We start from the raw sequence: 15,742 nt of genomic DNA on the forward strand, positions 1-15,742 counted from the left end.
CATGAGAAATATCTCTTTCATCTAAAGTTCTCTCTAGATTTATCCAAAATCTTTACAAAACAGTAGTTGTTATAGATTCTCCTCCTCACTGGCCAGATCTGTGAAGGCTTGAAGATTGGATTTTTTAAAATCAGATTTTCGTTTCTCCGCCAGGCCCTGTCCACAGCGCAACATGTCCTTGCTCCCTGGAGCCACTTTTAGCCTCTTCCATAGACAGTTTCCGCCCCTCCACCGCAATTGCTGTTTTTTGAGTTCTTCATACTATTTTCTATTTCTGTATTTGATTTTCTATTTGTAGAGGCTTTTTTGTTTGAATCAAGAGTTTATTGCTCCTTGATTACTAATTTTGTTATGTTTTTAGTAGTGTTGTTCCCCCCTCAATCACTTCGGTGGTTGTTGTTCTATCCTAACAAAGGTTTAGGTTAGATGTATAGCTCTTTTGAGATTCATGCTGTATGGCTCTTTTGAGATTCATGCTCTTGCCTATCCTCTGTTTAGGTGTTTTTACCGCTTTATGTGGTCGATTTCTTGGCTTCTGCCCAAGTTATAGAGGTCCGGATAGTTTATGGTTCTTTGGGATCATTTATGCGTCCATTGCCTGTTCGGTTTATTCCGGTTTTTCATTTTCCAGATTTAGCACTGTCTTTTACGTTATGGGTTTGTTGTTGAGGTGCCCTCCTCTTGGTTCTTTCTTGTTATGTTATGTTGTAATCTGGTTTATTATGAATGAAGTGAAGTATTTACAAAAAATAATAATAATAATAATAATAATAATAATAATAATTTGAAGTCATTTATTCCCAAAAGATAAAGAAATTAAAGAATTACAAGCAATAGCAAAGCACACCCATCCCGATTGGTTATTGATTTATGGGGTGTAAAATTGTAAAATTTTACTATACTAATAGCAATGCAAACTCCCAAATTGTAAAATTGTAATTTTAGCCTACCCTATACTAATAGCAATACAATCCTTGACAGAAATAATTAATCTAATACGAAGCAAAATATAAATTGGTTTCTTGCTTCCCGTGATAAGTATGTTCAACAATCGACTTTTCATGTAGTAGAAATTAATAATTCATTTCATTTATTTATTTTTAGTAAATTGCTATATGACTGTTATACAAGTAGAGTGACCCAACAGTGAAAATTATTATTATTATTATTATTTTTTTAAGTAGTGTTGTTTAATAGACTGTTATATAACTTGAGGACGTGATAGTAAAAATCAATACTTGTACAAAATTACAAATAAATCTAAGTTTATTTTTACATCTCAGTTGTATAACAATTTACTAAATAATATAAATATATATTTTTTTTACAAATATTAATTAAAAGGCTAAATATTACTACCACATCATCAGTCAAATTAAATGGGCTCATAAGGAGCCCAAACTCCCCATTTTGTTGGTGTTTATGATATAAGGGGCCCAAAGAAGTATTTAGTGCGAAGCCCAACGTTTCTCTGTGGGGAAGGTAGTGAGAAAGAGAAACCGACTCTCGCCCAAAAACAAAGACCCCTATAAATTCCCGCATTCCATTCCCGCCAATCACTTTTCCCAAGTTCAAAATCTCTCTCTGTCTCTCTCTCTCCCTCTCTCTCAAAAGGAGGCTTCGACTCGGGAACGCGAGGATTCAAGTCCTTTGATTGTGAGAATTCGATCGCGCTGTTCAATTTCTTTTGCCTATTCGCTGCAAATTGTTCTTGTGTGTGTGTATGTATATATATATTTTTTCATTAGAGACAAGTTAAATTGATTTCGTAAGTGTTGGTCATGATTTTGACTCGAAATTCAGTGAAAATATGTCTTTGAAACGTTTGAGCTACTCTGATTTCTGTATGTATGTCATGGCCGAAACCCTAGCTGGGGATATGACTGGTTTTTAAATTGAGCACTCTTATCCGTGTCCCTGAAGTTAGGGTTTTTTGTCCATATGCCGAATTTTGACCTCGTAAATAGACCTTGTTTTGGCATTTGATTTTCTATATATACTCCTGTATTGCGATACAATTTTTTTTTTTTTTGAAGATCAGTTTGTGGTTTCTTCGGGCTTCTTTGTATGGTGGTTTAATGGTCTATTTTCTTTCTAAGGTCTGAGCTCTGAACTGGTATTGCAAAATTTTGGTGTGTTGAAGATCACTTGAAGTGTATGGAAGACTTGGAATTTGTAAATTTGGGGTATGGTTTATCAATTGGATATGTATTGGGAATTTGTGATGTATTTTTCAGTATATTATGTCCTAGCCTGCACAATTCATGAGCTTAAGCTTATTAGTTACTAAACTTATATCTCAAAGGAGTGGAAAGAGAAAACCATAATAATGGATTTCTGTTACGGTGTTAGATCTCAAGGAGTTTATAGATGATAGATTTAATGAGAAACAAAGAGGTGGGTTTGTTGTTTCATACTCTATTTCGTTAATGCGAAGTGGTGAAGAATGTGAAAAATTGTTGTCCCTAGGAAGTGGAAGTTTTATTCTTAATTCTGCAGGCAAAAATTAGGTGTTATGGTTTGAACTTTACTATTTTAAATTAGTTTTGGATTCAATTTGCGAATGTGAGGAATTTTTCCGTAAATTATCTTGCTCTATAGCATAGAAATCCTAACTCCTTTGGACCTTTTATATGGCGCTATTTGCATAAAGTGTTTCCAGACAAATTAGAAGCATTTCTGTATGATACTTATGCAGTAAATGATCTTTGATCTCCGATGGTCTGGAAGCTTGGATCTGAAATATTATTATTTTTTATTACAAGAAGGATAATGATGACTTTAGCGGCTGTCTAAATTAACAGGAAAGCTAGTTAATCATGAACACTGCTAGACAGCGAAACAGGAAGGCAGTTAAGGCTCCCTCAAAGTGCGTGGCAGACATAGATTGCACTGGAAAAAAGAAATCCACAAAGAGAACTGGTGGTCAAAGTTACAAATCTGCAGGTGAGGCGTATCTCTAAGTTTTGTACTTGAATTTCATCTAAGCGGAATTTATTTTTTGGGTTAAACACATTTTTGGCCCCTGTGGTTTAACTACTTTATTTTTACCCGCTTAAGTTTTATTTTGTATTGTAGATATCTACTACCTCGCTTATGGTTAAAAACAGAGATTGTACCTTCATCTTACTTTCGTCCATAAATTGACAGAAATTCACGTCAATACCTTTAAAGACTCGACACATGTCCCTAAAAATTTTAAAATTAAAAAAATTGAAAAAAATTGGCTAGGGTGGCTTTGGTTTCAATTTTATTTATTTTTATTTATTTATTTTATTTTTTAATTTTTTTTTACGTTTTTAATAATTTAATTTTTTAATTTTGAGGGACACATGTCGAGTTTTTAAGGGTATTGGCATGAATTTTCGTCAATTTTTGGACGGAAGTTAGATGGAGGTACCATCTCCGTTTTTAGCTATAAGCGAGGTACCATTTTATCATCTGCGATACAAAATGAAACTTAGGTGGGTAAAACATAGTAGTTAAAGCACATGGGGTAAAATGTGTTTATCCCTTTATTTAATCATTGTCCAAGTGGATTAACTGTCCGTACCATTTCATTTATGGAGTATTGTAGATTTAGCTCATGGACTGCCTGTCAGTTCTATCATGGCTGGGACTCATTTACATGCTTGGCTTATAAAAGGAAACAATAACAGAAATATGGGATATTAGTTTCATATATTATGTTTTGCATTCTGCTCAAGTTCTTGAACGTTCACGTTTCAGGGAAAGCTGAAGAGTTTTTGGCTGAAAAAGATGAGCAATCTCCACTTTCTAGCATAGCTGAGGGAAGGTGTCCAGAACTTCCAGTCAAAAGTAGACGTGTTTCAGAAAAAACAAAAAGGTCACCTCTACTTGAGCTTTATCCTGGACCAAGACTTCTTCCATCTGCAAAGATAAAGTTGCAGCTTTTCCCAATAGATGAAGACACTCGCATGGGACTGGAAAAGGTTAAATACAGAACCCTAAAGCGTTGACCTTTTAGTTATGTTGTCTTTGATTTTTTTTTTTTTCAAATTATAATTTTTATGTAGGATGGACATTATCCATACTTGGAACTTACTTTAAGTGCTCAGAAGAAGATTTCATCGGTGCTTAGGCATTTAAATAGCAAGTGGGGCAGTTCAAGTATTGCTCTTGGGGAGCCTATGGTTTGCCCATACAACATACTTAAAAATGTGTCTGGTTGCGGAAGATGGACTCTGAATGACAATGGTATCAGTGCAGGAGATGTCTTTGAAGCTGTTGGAAGCCCTGACATTTTCCGCCTAAGGTATAAGGATTGGCCATTTTCTCTTCCTATGAGATCAAGTGGTTTATGTGAAATTTCTGACTTGATTTCTCTTTCAAGGTATGGCTGGTTCTCTTATTCTGAACCTAAAACTTTAGGTAACCTTTCTTCATCAACTCCCCCCATTGATTGTTTGCAATCTGAGGGCACACGGAAAGGTTGCAACAATAATGTGGAGGTTACATATAGCAAAGGGAAACAAATTGAGGTGACAAGTGAAGAGCTCAAAGGAATCAATGTAAGTGAAATAACAGCTGCAATTGTTGCTGAGGAGGTTGCAAATGGTCCTGTTGATCTTGTGGTAAATTTCATGCTCCCTTTTTCTGTTTTGTTTCTGTTTTTTTTTTAATATATATATATCCATGAGCATTTTGTTTTTGTACATGTTGTAAGTTCTTTAAAGATGTAAAAATGATGAGATATTAAAATGATCATATAATTGTTGTAAAGTCTCATTTTTCTTTTGAACTGGTGCTTGCGTGGCTATGATGCCAATACCCTGTGGTTCTATTTAGAGATTCTCTTGCAATTTATATGGTCATAAATATTCCTACTGTTCTAAAACTTACTCATTTTGTTCTAACTAGGATAGGGAACTGAGGATGGATGCTGGCCCTGGACAATCATCAGTCCTGTGGGCTGATGGTCTAACTAATATAAGCATTGGAGGCCTCCTCTCTGAGGCATCCATACAGGGAAAGTTTAAAAATTCTGTTCCCATCACTAATGGTCTAACCGATATAAGCGTTGGAGGACTCTTGTCTGTAGCCTCCTTACAGGGCAAGTCCAATAACTGCGATCCAAAATCAGTTGGGAGCACTTCAGGCTTGCATCCGAGTCAACTAATATCTGATTCCTTTGATGCTTATATTGCTGCCCAAACAAATTGTGCTCAAGTTCCAAGGTTCTCCACTCAAGATTCACGCTCATCTATATTGGATGCTGAAGAAACATGCCAGGCGTTTCCTTTTCAAAAATTCTCATCTTCGGAAAAAGATGTTCTGCCTTGGAATGCAAGTGCTTGTTCTGGGGGCTGCAGCCAGGATGCTGGCTCCAATTCATTCAAATTTTTTAAAGCAGCTGAGGTTTGCTCAATTTTGTTTTACATGTTTTATTCTTTTACTGAGAGTTTTGAAATTTTTACATGGCTTAAATATGGGGTTGAAATGCTAACAGGTTTAGTATTCAGATAGTTTTCAATCCCATTCATCCAATAAGTACGGTGCTTGTATGTAAGCAATATGTATGTCAGTCTTTTATATGAATCATACCCTATATTAATCATTGATGGATTTCTGGATTTTCTTGCAAACAGGATATCTAATTGAAGTTTGGTTTTTACATCAGTCACAGTTTCGTTTAACAATTGAAATTTAGAAACTTTTTTGAAAGACATGAAATTTGATCTAGAAATGTTTAATATATTTAAATGTTGCAAGTTTCTTGTGTAATGTAATTGGTGCTCTAGAAATTATTACATTGATACAAAGGTTGGATGAGGTATCACTTGATTCTTGATGGAAGAGGAGGGCTAGTGGACTTGAAAGATGCCTTGCTAATGATGTGGACATTTTGCCTTGGGTTTGTTAGGATTCAGGACTATTAGGAGTCAACCGTTTGAATCTGACAGTATATGCAAGGGCGGATTGATTCCTAAACATCTGTTGGGTAGAACTTTTTGAATGTAACTTGTTTAGAATTTGACTAATTTGTCATTTGTAGTTAAGATCATCTGGTAGGCTATTTTTGGTTGTTGCTTTATCAAGTAGCTGGGACAAAGGCTTGGTTTAGACTTGAAACAGCATGAGACTAGTGGGCTTTAAGATGCTAATATCAACCCAGTTTGCACCTTAATAAGTTCCAATGAGTGTTCTAATGTCTGTTACTTCGTTATGCAGATCAACTGTCAATCTGGGTTTTCACAAGATCATGCTCATCAAGAATCTGAAACAGACCTGTTGCTTTGTTCACGAACATATAATGATGAAAGTAGTCTTGGGCTGTCAGGCATTAAATGGGTACTTGAATTTTTCACTGAAGCAATTGATTGATTCTTATGAATGATTTCTTGAATAGTAAATTTTATTATATTTTGACGGTTTGAATCAGACTGACTCGCGTGGACCCTTTGATCTTGGTCTACCCACCTCTCAGAAGCTTACCAATGGAGACAGTATTAACATCAGCAGATTTGTTAGATAGCAGTCTGGATGCATTCCAAAACGACTTTCGTTGGAGGCTGAAAGGTTCCTGTCGAAGATAAGAAAATATAGTACACAAAGAAACCAACAAATGAGTAAGGTGAAGCTTGATGGGTGGATCAAGTATTATAGCATATTAAGGCAAGTGACCCCAGGCTGCATCTGGAAGCATCATTAAGGTACCTGGCTATCAGATCAGGGTGTGTGTGTGAAATGCTTGGGAATGTAATATATAGGCAATACAACTAATACTCTGAAAGGATTTTATCTGGACAGCTGGCTGTCAGCTTTTCATATCCAAGCAAAGAGTATTAGCTGGTCCTCCTCTGCTGGGAATTTGGCCTTGAACATAAACCATCAGTTGGCTATCAGGTGCACCTCTGTCAGATTCAGATTGTGTATCATCAAATTGGAGATGGCTAGCATTTTTTTTTTCTTCCTGAAAAATGTAATCTGACAACGGCTGTATGAGTGCGGCCTGCGGGAGGAAATTACTTTGGGGGTGAAAGAAAAAATTCTTTTGAGAATGAGTATTTTATTCACACAGATTGTAAATTGTAGTAGCTGATTAATTGTTATTTTAGTACTTGAGATTGGCTATCCACTCCTTTTTTTTTTTTTTTCCTCTGTTGGATGGTGATTGGCTTGCAGTTTGAATGCCCATGAGGTTAATAATTTTATGTAAATTCACTGCCTCGTCATACTTGGCATTCAGGTAGGTATAGGGGAGAGATCGGGAGAACTTAGCAGGCTCTTTTACATTGTGTAGACAACATTAGCATATATGGGATTCGATCCCTTTAGGGTTTTACAGTCGCTTGCTCTTCTTCTTATTGGATTCTTTTCGGATTCTTTTGATCTACAACTGTTCTTTTGGGGACTAACACATCTATCTCTTGTTGTTCAAAACAGTTTGTTTTTCAACCATAACTTGTCCTGGTTGCCCGCCCTTTATCTTCTTCATATTGCTCTCCTTGCTTGTCTTGTTGCTTGATTTATAGTTTTTTTTTGGGTTAATTACATTCTCCTCTCAAATTACTAATTTATTAGTTCCCTTTGGACACTTAGCCGCATTAAAATATTATTTTGTTGCAAAAAATTTTGCAGTTAGGAAATCTCGTTAAATCGGACGGAGTATGCATTGTTTAGACGTAAAAGGACGGAAATACTTTCAAATAAAAATTACAAAAATTTTAAAACTAAAAAATTTAAAAATTAAGAATTAAATATATTTATAAAAAAAGCTAAGAATAATCATCGAACTAGAACTATTCCCTGGTGTTTGAAGATAAATTGGCTACCCGATTTATCCTCAAATGGAGTGACGGGATACTTATGGCCGGAGACAATTTTTAAAAATTCATTTGATTACCAAGCAAATCGTGAAAAGCGAGTCTTACAAGAAAGAACAGTTGAACTCCTCGTAAAGCAATTAGAGGGGCGTTCTTGTCATTCCAGGCCGTTTCTTTGCAGAAGGCCCGAATTGCCCCTTCTTATACGGCACGCAACCATCCTTTCCCCTTGAATACTCGTCTCTACCCGCCAATTTACATATATAAATTACAAAAACTGCCACTTCCTCGAGATCACAGCCCAAGACATTGATCATGGAGGGAAACCTCAAAGAACTCTCTTTCCACGAAAATTCCCTCTTCTCCCCCACCTTTACAATAATTCCAAACAAATGCCGGCCCAAGGACGGCGGGCATCGACTTCTCTCATTTTCATCTTCTTCTTGCTTTCTCTTGATATCATCAAACTACCCCATACCATACCAGTCCATACAATATTGCCACCTTGCTTTTAACGAAAAAAGCATCAATCCGATTCTGCTGAGACGCGATGGGATGTGTTCAGGCAAAGGCTTCTCCTCATCAGGGCATCGAGAAGTTGAAATTGGATGGTGGGTATGTTAAGGAGGCCAGCGGAGGGATACCCGTTACTCACAAACAGCTTGGGAAGGTTCAGGCCAGTAAGGAGCTAACGAGGCTTCTTCAATCGGGTGATCTCGGCCTGAAAGATAAGCATACTGTGAGAGTGGAGGCAGCTGGTAGTGGTGGTGGTGCCGAAGGAGAGGCGGAGAGGGAGAGGAGTGGTGGCAGCCGGAATGTGTCGAAGAGGGTTGTGCCAAAGAAGATTGGAGAAGATGAGCTGGTTGATGGGTGGCCCAAGTGGCTAGTTGATAATGTGTCTGCAGGTCTGTTGGAGGGTTTGGTTCCCACGAGTGCTGATTCCTATGATAAACTTGCTAAGGTTAGTGTTGATGTTGCGATAGCAAGTGTTCCACCTGCTTAAGTACAATCTTTTATATATATAAGTTTTTGGACACTTTCTCCGATTGTACTTGAACCATGTGGGACAATTATGATCGTAAAAGTTGTTATTGACTTTGATATTACATGATCTTTTCTTTTATTAGGATACGAGCGAAATTTTTGTTTCATATTCACTATATTGTCAAATTGATATTGCTTCAATTCTATGAGAAGTGGCACTCTCAGTAAAGAAATCTGTTTAACTGCATTTGCAAATTAGGATTTCAAATGAAGAGATTTGGATTTCAATTTCTGATATAGACAATACTCATACGCATTTCTCTGGAGTGCCTACTCTGATGTCGCAGTGAAAATTATTATAGAATGTTGCTTGTACTTTAATTTATTATTTCATCCGATAGTGATTTTTACTTTTACGTTAGGGAATTAGCAATTGGGAGTGTGTAACATTCCTCGTATATAGGAGACAACTAATCATAGAGTCAAGAGAAGAACATCTTACTCCAAGGGGTGGGAAAGGCTTCATTTGTCACCCTTCTTAAGCATTCCAAATATTTGTCATCTCTTTTGCCTTATTCTTTGCAAGGGTTGTTAAATTACCAGTTATGTCAAAAGCTTAAGTTGAATCATTTAGTTAATGTTTTAACAAGACTCAAATTAACAAGGGATAGGGAGATAGAAAGATGTTGTCTGAATTGGGTTTGGATTTTTGGTTTTGCAGATCGGGCAAGGAACTTATAGCAATGTGTACAAAGCTCGAGATAGGATCACTAAAAAGATTGTGGCTTTGAAGAAAGTGCGGTTCGACACATCGGAGCCGGAGAGTGTCAAGTTTATGGCAAGAGAGATAACGATGCTAAAGAGGCTAGATCATCCCAACATCATCAAGCTTGAAGGACTAGCCACATCGAGGATGCAGTATAGTCTTTATCTGGTCTTCGATTTCATGCAGTCAGACTTAACTAAAATTATCTCAGGTCCTGGTGGCAGGCTCAATGAAGCACAGGTTGGCATTTTTCCTCCCCAACTGAGTATTCCTGAATTCTTAGCTGCCCAAAAAGGTGGGGAATTCTTGAAGTGATAAGAACAGCATCTTGAATAGTAGGTAAAAGTTCCAAAATGATATTGATCAGGTGGGAAACCATTTGTATCAAGCCCCAAACTAAAATTGAGCAGATGCTAACTATAACTGAAACATTCTAACAAAGTATGTCAACAACATTCTGGGGGTGAGGCAAGCCATTTTAAACAACTTACCTTTTTATTTTCCAAAATATAGGCTTCACAATACACTTAGAAAATGTGAATTTAACATAAAATGTTAAGCAATATTTCTACCCAACAATATCCAAATATTGTCATGAACATATATAATATTTTACTGTGACCAACCACATTACTTCATCAATTTCAAACAGTACTAAAATCATATCCCTAGAGTATATTATGATTTGAATGAAAAACTTTAAAGTGACAAAGAAGCATAACTATATAACACACTTATGAACTATTATGTACTTAATGAGATTTCCTATAGTTCATATAAATTGCACCACTTGGCGAACTGTATCACAATGATTTGGGTATTTTCTGATGCAGGTCAAGTGCTATATGCAGCAGATACTTTCTGGTCTCCAACACTGCCATGAGAATGGAGTTTTACATCGAGACATCAAACCTTCCAACTTGTTAATAGACAAATATGGAGTGTTAAAAATTGCTGATTTTGGGCTTGCAAATCTTTTTGTTCCTAACCAAAAACGCCCCCTTACAAGTCGAGTTGTGACACTCTGGTACAGGGCTCCAGAGCTACTGTTAGGTTCCACAGATTATGCAGTTGGTATTGATCTTTGGAGTGCAGGATGCCTATTGGCGGAGATGTTTGTTGGAAGGCCAATTATGCCCGGGAGAACAGAGGTAGAATCCTTCCAGGGACACATATGCATTTAGACTTCATTTTGGACACCACTTGGAACCAAAACCATTTATAATAGATGTGTTGGGGGCATTCCATGAAATTTTGTATGCTCAATGGTATTCTCATGTTTCCATGCATTGCAGAGTTACTACCTTTTCCAAGGGGACATGCACTCAATGATTTTATACTGACCATATTTTTGAAGTTTATTAACTCTTCATTGTACTCAGGTTGAGCAGCTCCATAAGATCTTCAAACTTTGTGGTAAACCATCGGAGGAGGACTATTGGAAGAAAATGAAGCTGCCAACAACCTTCCGACCACTGTCGCATTATAAACCTAGTTTCCAAGAAGCCTTCAGGGCTTTTCCTACCTCTTCATTTGGTCTTTTGACAACACTTCTTGCTCTTGATCCAACCTCTCGTGGCAGTGCTGCTTCTGCTCTCCAAAATGAAGTAAGTAAACATGGCATCTCTGTAGTCGTTGCTAGCGGTATTACTGGTTCTCAGACCTTTCTTTGGCTGACTAAGGCTTTGGACTAAAAGTTCAGATTTTTTTTTTTTTTTTTTTGATCAGTAAAAAAGGCTTAGAGAATTAAGAGTATTGTCTCTTTTGTCCAATTATATTTTTGTGTGTGAGTGAGATTTGAGTGTATTGGAGCTTTTGGGTTTGAGTGATGTTCTCTATACTACTCTTTGTACTCCATCATTTTGTTAGTGAATTTCCTCTGGATTGTCTTCGCCTGTGGAGATAGGCTTACTAAGCCGAACCACATAAGTCTTGGTGTCTTATGTGATTGTGCTTATTTTCTGCTTCTTTGGTGATCCTGAAATTTAGTTTGTCACAACAAAAATATTTTATCCTTGTTAAAACCAGAGACAAAGCAAAATGAGTTATTGTCTGAATTATTTTAATTTTCCTATTCCTTTCTCTGATTTGTAGGTAACTAAAGTGATTCTGAGTTTTTACTCACTAGCGTATCATGATGATTTTATGCTCAATAACCCAGGTTATTATACCTGCCATTTTTGTTAGCAACAATAAACATCATTTTGGTATAAAAATAAAAAATAAAAGAACCCGGGACTTGGTCAATATGGGTCTTCTCATTGGCTTTAGCAACCTTAAGTGGTTCATCATGCTAAATCAAAATGACATACCATGAAGAATACTTTGCTTCTGAACTTGATTAACATTTAAGAGAAACACATGGGAAAAATTGAAGGTTATTTGAAACATGAAGTATAGGCTGTCTCTTTAAATTGAACTTTTACTCTGGAAGCAAATTGAACAAATATAGAAAAAGAGGAATAGAAAGTGTTCCTTATGAACTTTTCTATGATCTTCCTGGTGCTTATATGCATTACATGTCATCAAAATATTCCACACAGTATTCTGAATAGTTCTTTCTGCTTTCAGTTCTTTACTTCGAGTCCCTTGGCATGTGACCTTTCAGCTCTACCAGCACCTGGGAAAGAAAAGGATGAATCTCGAACCAGTACTCGTAAGAAGTAAGCTATTAGTTCATAACATGAAATTCTTTTCCTCAATAATCTGATGAATAGTTTTTATGTAGGGATCATGATGTCTTCATCAGGCTGATCTTTAAGATAATAAAGAGAAAGAAGATCAGGAAACCTAAATCAAGCATTTGAATTTAAATGTATTAATGTGTTATATTTTGTTATTAATTTTTCTTTTCTAATTAAGATTTTAGCAGCATGGAAAATTGTTTTTGTTGTAACAAGTAAAATCCTAACAATTATTTACTGATGCTTTTTGTATTAATATTCTATGTCCATCACCTTCTAAATTTTCCATTTCCTTCCTATGATAGATATTAGATTTTCTGAATTTCATTTCTTTCGTGGTGTTAACTGCCAAATTTGTAAGTAGCATGTCTAAAAGTTTCAATGAGAAGTGAAAAATGCATCATGTTTTTAGCTGCACTTTGGAGGTAAAACTTCATCCTCTTTATTTAAGTTACTGCAGAGGTGAAGTCCTCCCTACTAATGAGAGTTGGAAACACAAAGGAATGTGTTTTTGAATCCCACTGGCCTTTTTAAATCATCAAAAATACCAATTAATTTCATTTAAACGCTACCAAATCCTGCAAAAGCTAAGGTTTCTTGGGAGTTAATTTGTGTTCCAAAGAAGGAAGGTGGTTTAAGGTTGAAGAGGATAGAGGATTGGAATGAGGCAGCAATTTTGAAGCACATCTGGAATTTATACACTAGATCAGGTTCTTTTTGGGTGGCCTGGGTCAATTAAACCTTCTTAAAAGGGAGATGTTTTTGGCTGCCTAAAGTGCTGCAAAATGCTACATGAGCTGGAGGAAGATTCTCAAGCTTAGGGACACAGCAAAACAAGTCCTAAAATTCTTGGTAGGTGGCGGTAGCAGCATATACTTATGGTTGGATTTTTGGCATCCGGATGGTATACTCTATGATCAGTATGGTTATATAGTATTTTATGATGCAAGGAATAAATTGGATGTAAAATTATCAAGTATTATTAAAAGGAAGGAGTGGGAATGGCTACCTGCTAGGTCTGAAAGTTTGATTAACATACAAGGTAAGCTAAGCTGCCTTTGGTAACACTAGGGGTTAGTGACAAACCTTTATGGATGGTTTCAAAGTCAAACAGTTATACGAGCAGGGAAACTTGGGAAGCAATTCGGGAGAAGCAGCCAAGGGTTGAATGATGGAAGTTGATTTGGTTCTCCATGGCTATTCCAAAACATGCATTTTGTATTGTGGCTCGCGGTAAAAAACTGATTCTCAACAGGCGTAGAATGTTGAAGCGGGGCTTTAAAGGTGAGTTAAAAATGTTTGTTTTGTAGAAATTTCATTGAATGTGGAGACCACTTGTTCTTTGATTGTGGCTTTAGTAAAACGTTATGGAGGGAAGTGATGCAGAAATGCCTTTAGATTGATATTCCTACTAGTTGGGAGGAAATTTGAAGTAAAGGGATTAGGGAATGGAGGATAAGAGCTTAAAAGCTGTGGTATGCAAGTTGGCTAGGGTTGCAGCAGTTTATAACATTTGGAGGCAGAGAAATGATGTTAAACATGGGAACCAAATAAATTTAGAAGAGAAAGCTTTGCAGAAGATATGCTGGGAAGTAAGGAGCAGAATTGTGGGGAAGGGGAAATTTAAGGCAACTGATGAGAATGTGGCTATTTGTAGTAGTTGGGTATCTCTCAAAATGCTTTGCATTAATGGCTACTGGTGTCTATTAATAGAATGGGTGTATGGGGGCTTTTCTGTATAAAGCAGATAATGTTGTTTGTAGAAAGGTGAGTTGTGCATTTGTTGTTAGTTAAGGGAATCTTGATGCATTTTGTAGGTAAATGTGTTGTTTAGAACTAGTGTTTTCAGTAGTTGCTGGAATGTGTTTGTAATTGTTGTTGATTGTAGAGTGGTTGCTTGTAATTGATGCTCTGGTTAGCATAAGGGGTTCCAACATCTTTCTGGAGTGTGTAGTATTCGTTCTTTTGTTGGTAATAAAAATTCATTCATCAAAAAAAGAGAAAAAGAAAAAATGCTACCAAAACCTTCATAGGCACTTTACCATGTAAATTACAATGGGTTGTACTTGTATCAAATTCCATGGGATGTCCAAACACCATGAGTTACTTCATTGTGCTTTTCCATCTTACAGGCGCAGGCCTAAAACAAAGAAACCATCTCAAACAAGTCATGAAGGTGATCGGACAAAGGCCCTAATTGCACACGCCAGTGGACATTTTGACGCTTCGAAAGAGGTAAAGCATCTTGAAGGAATACCTTTCGAGCAACATTTTCAGTTGAGGTTTATATTCTCATTAAGTGGGTGTTCACTCTTTCTGTGAAAAATAGAATTCTGTTGGGTATTGAAGAGAAGTATTCATTTGAGTTCAAATGATGCATCAAACTTCCAACCATTGGTCATATTTTTAGTTACAAAATAATGTTTCTGTTAACAGTTTTAGCCAAATCACACTATCCGATTGTTATTTTAGCTAAATTACACCTTGGCTCCACTAAAATTATCCTTTTAGTCAGATGTTTTCTTGGAACATTTCCTATAGCCCTATAGGAGAAATCCTTAAGAGAGCAAGTAAGACCTTTTCTTTCAAAGGAGATAGTAATAGGGCAATGGCTAATTATCACTCCTTTCATTGCTGCTACAGAATATCTTTAATCTAATCAATAGACCAATTAAAGATTATTTTCTTTAACTAAGCTGAATTCCTCTTTCATTATAATAATAATAATTATTATTATTATTATTATTATTATTACTTTTCCTTTAGCTTCTGCAGTGGAAGAATGAAGAGCCACACATGCATAGCCAAGACATGGGTTACAGTGCAAGCAGCACTTCCTCTAGTGTACAAACGATTAGGCATCAAGGGATCCTGCATGAATCCCTATCCCCAGTTCTTCGTTCTCATAAAATACTATCACCAAAAACTGAGGGTCATCATAATGCTCTCAAGAACATCAAGAATCTTACCCTTTTGCAGGCCTCTATAACAGATATCATCAACCCCAATGAAGGCAGCATATTTGCTCAATATCGCAGGTCTCTTTCTGAAATGGATTTCCGAAATCGCGACCCAGATAAGATATCAAAATCCTTTCGACTCAATACAGATTCTCAAGATGATACATAATATTCTGAGTTGTACGTTTCATTCTTCTTTTCTTAGCTTTTTTGTTACCATCTTTAACTTGTAAGCTGGCCTATATAAACTGAGTTCCATATAGATAATTGTCTGGAAAATAATAAGAGAAGATCATGTTGGCAGAAAATAAACTCATTCAGAAGCAATATATATATATATATATATATATTGCATTATATCTGCGAAATTTTGGAAATATGTTTTGGGTTTGCTTGCAAGTAAAGGTAAGAATGATCCTCCCATGAACTTTATGAACAGATTAGATATCACAGAACATTCTTGAGACAAATTATTTATGTATTAAGAGAAAGAGAACAAATGATGATTTGATGTTCTTCACTCGTCTTCGAAGTTATCTGTAAACTTGCTCTTGATCCACT

General features: G+C 36.3%; 2 protein-coding genes across 5 annotated transcripts; both read left to right on the plus strand.

Moving 5' to 3' along the window:
• The first annotated feature begins 1,350 nt into the window (after positions 1 to 1,350).
• Positions 1,351 to 7,351, plus strand: LOC132166716 (TSL-kinase interacting protein 1). 4 transcript variants are annotated; one of them, XR_009438594.1, is made up of 9 exons: positions 1,351 to 1,656; positions 2,805 to 2,946; positions 3,730 to 3,953; positions 4,038 to 4,276; positions 4,355 to 4,595; positions 4,882 to 5,379; positions 6,193 to 6,312; positions 6,404 to 6,674; positions 6,756 to 7,351. XR_009438594.1 is itself a non-coding variant. In XM_059577585.1 (8 exons), the coding sequence occupies exons 2-8, from the start codon at positions 2,820 to 2,822 to the stop codon at positions 6,494 to 6,496; spliced, it is 1,542 nt and encodes a 513-aa protein (XP_059433568.1). In that variant the 5' UTR covers positions 1,351 to 1,656; positions 2,805 to 2,819; the 3' UTR covers positions 6,497 to 7,351. The 4 variants fall into 4 exon arrangements, 2 of the variants coding, with proteins under 2 accessions (XP_059433568.1, XP_059433569.1); XR_009438593.1 differs by having other exon boundaries at positions 6,772 to 7,351; XM_059577585.1 differs by having other exon boundaries at positions 6,404 to 7,351.
• Positions 7,352 to 8,337: 986 nt separating this feature from the next.
• LOC132166325 (probable serine/threonine-protein kinase At1g54610) lies at positions 8,338 to 15,448 on the plus strand. The gene is made up of 7 exons (XM_059577128.1): positions 8,338 to 8,748; positions 9,493 to 9,777; positions 10,371 to 10,688; positions 10,920 to 11,144; positions 12,109 to 12,200; positions 14,354 to 14,456; positions 14,997 to 15,448. Exons 1-7 carry the CDS (start codon positions 8,338 to 8,340, stop codon positions 15,348 to 15,350), a joined length of 1,788 nt encoding a protein of 595 aa, XP_059433111.1. The 3' UTR covers positions 15,351 to 15,448.
• The last annotated feature ends 294 nt before the right edge of the window (positions 15,449 to 15,742 follow it).

The sequence above is a fragment of the Corylus avellana genome, chromosome ca11, assembly GCF_901000735.1.
Source record: "Corylus avellana chromosome ca11, CavTom2PMs-1.0".
Lineage (NCBI taxonomy): Eukaryota > Viridiplantae > Streptophyta > Magnoliopsida > Fagales > Betulaceae > Corylus > Corylus avellana.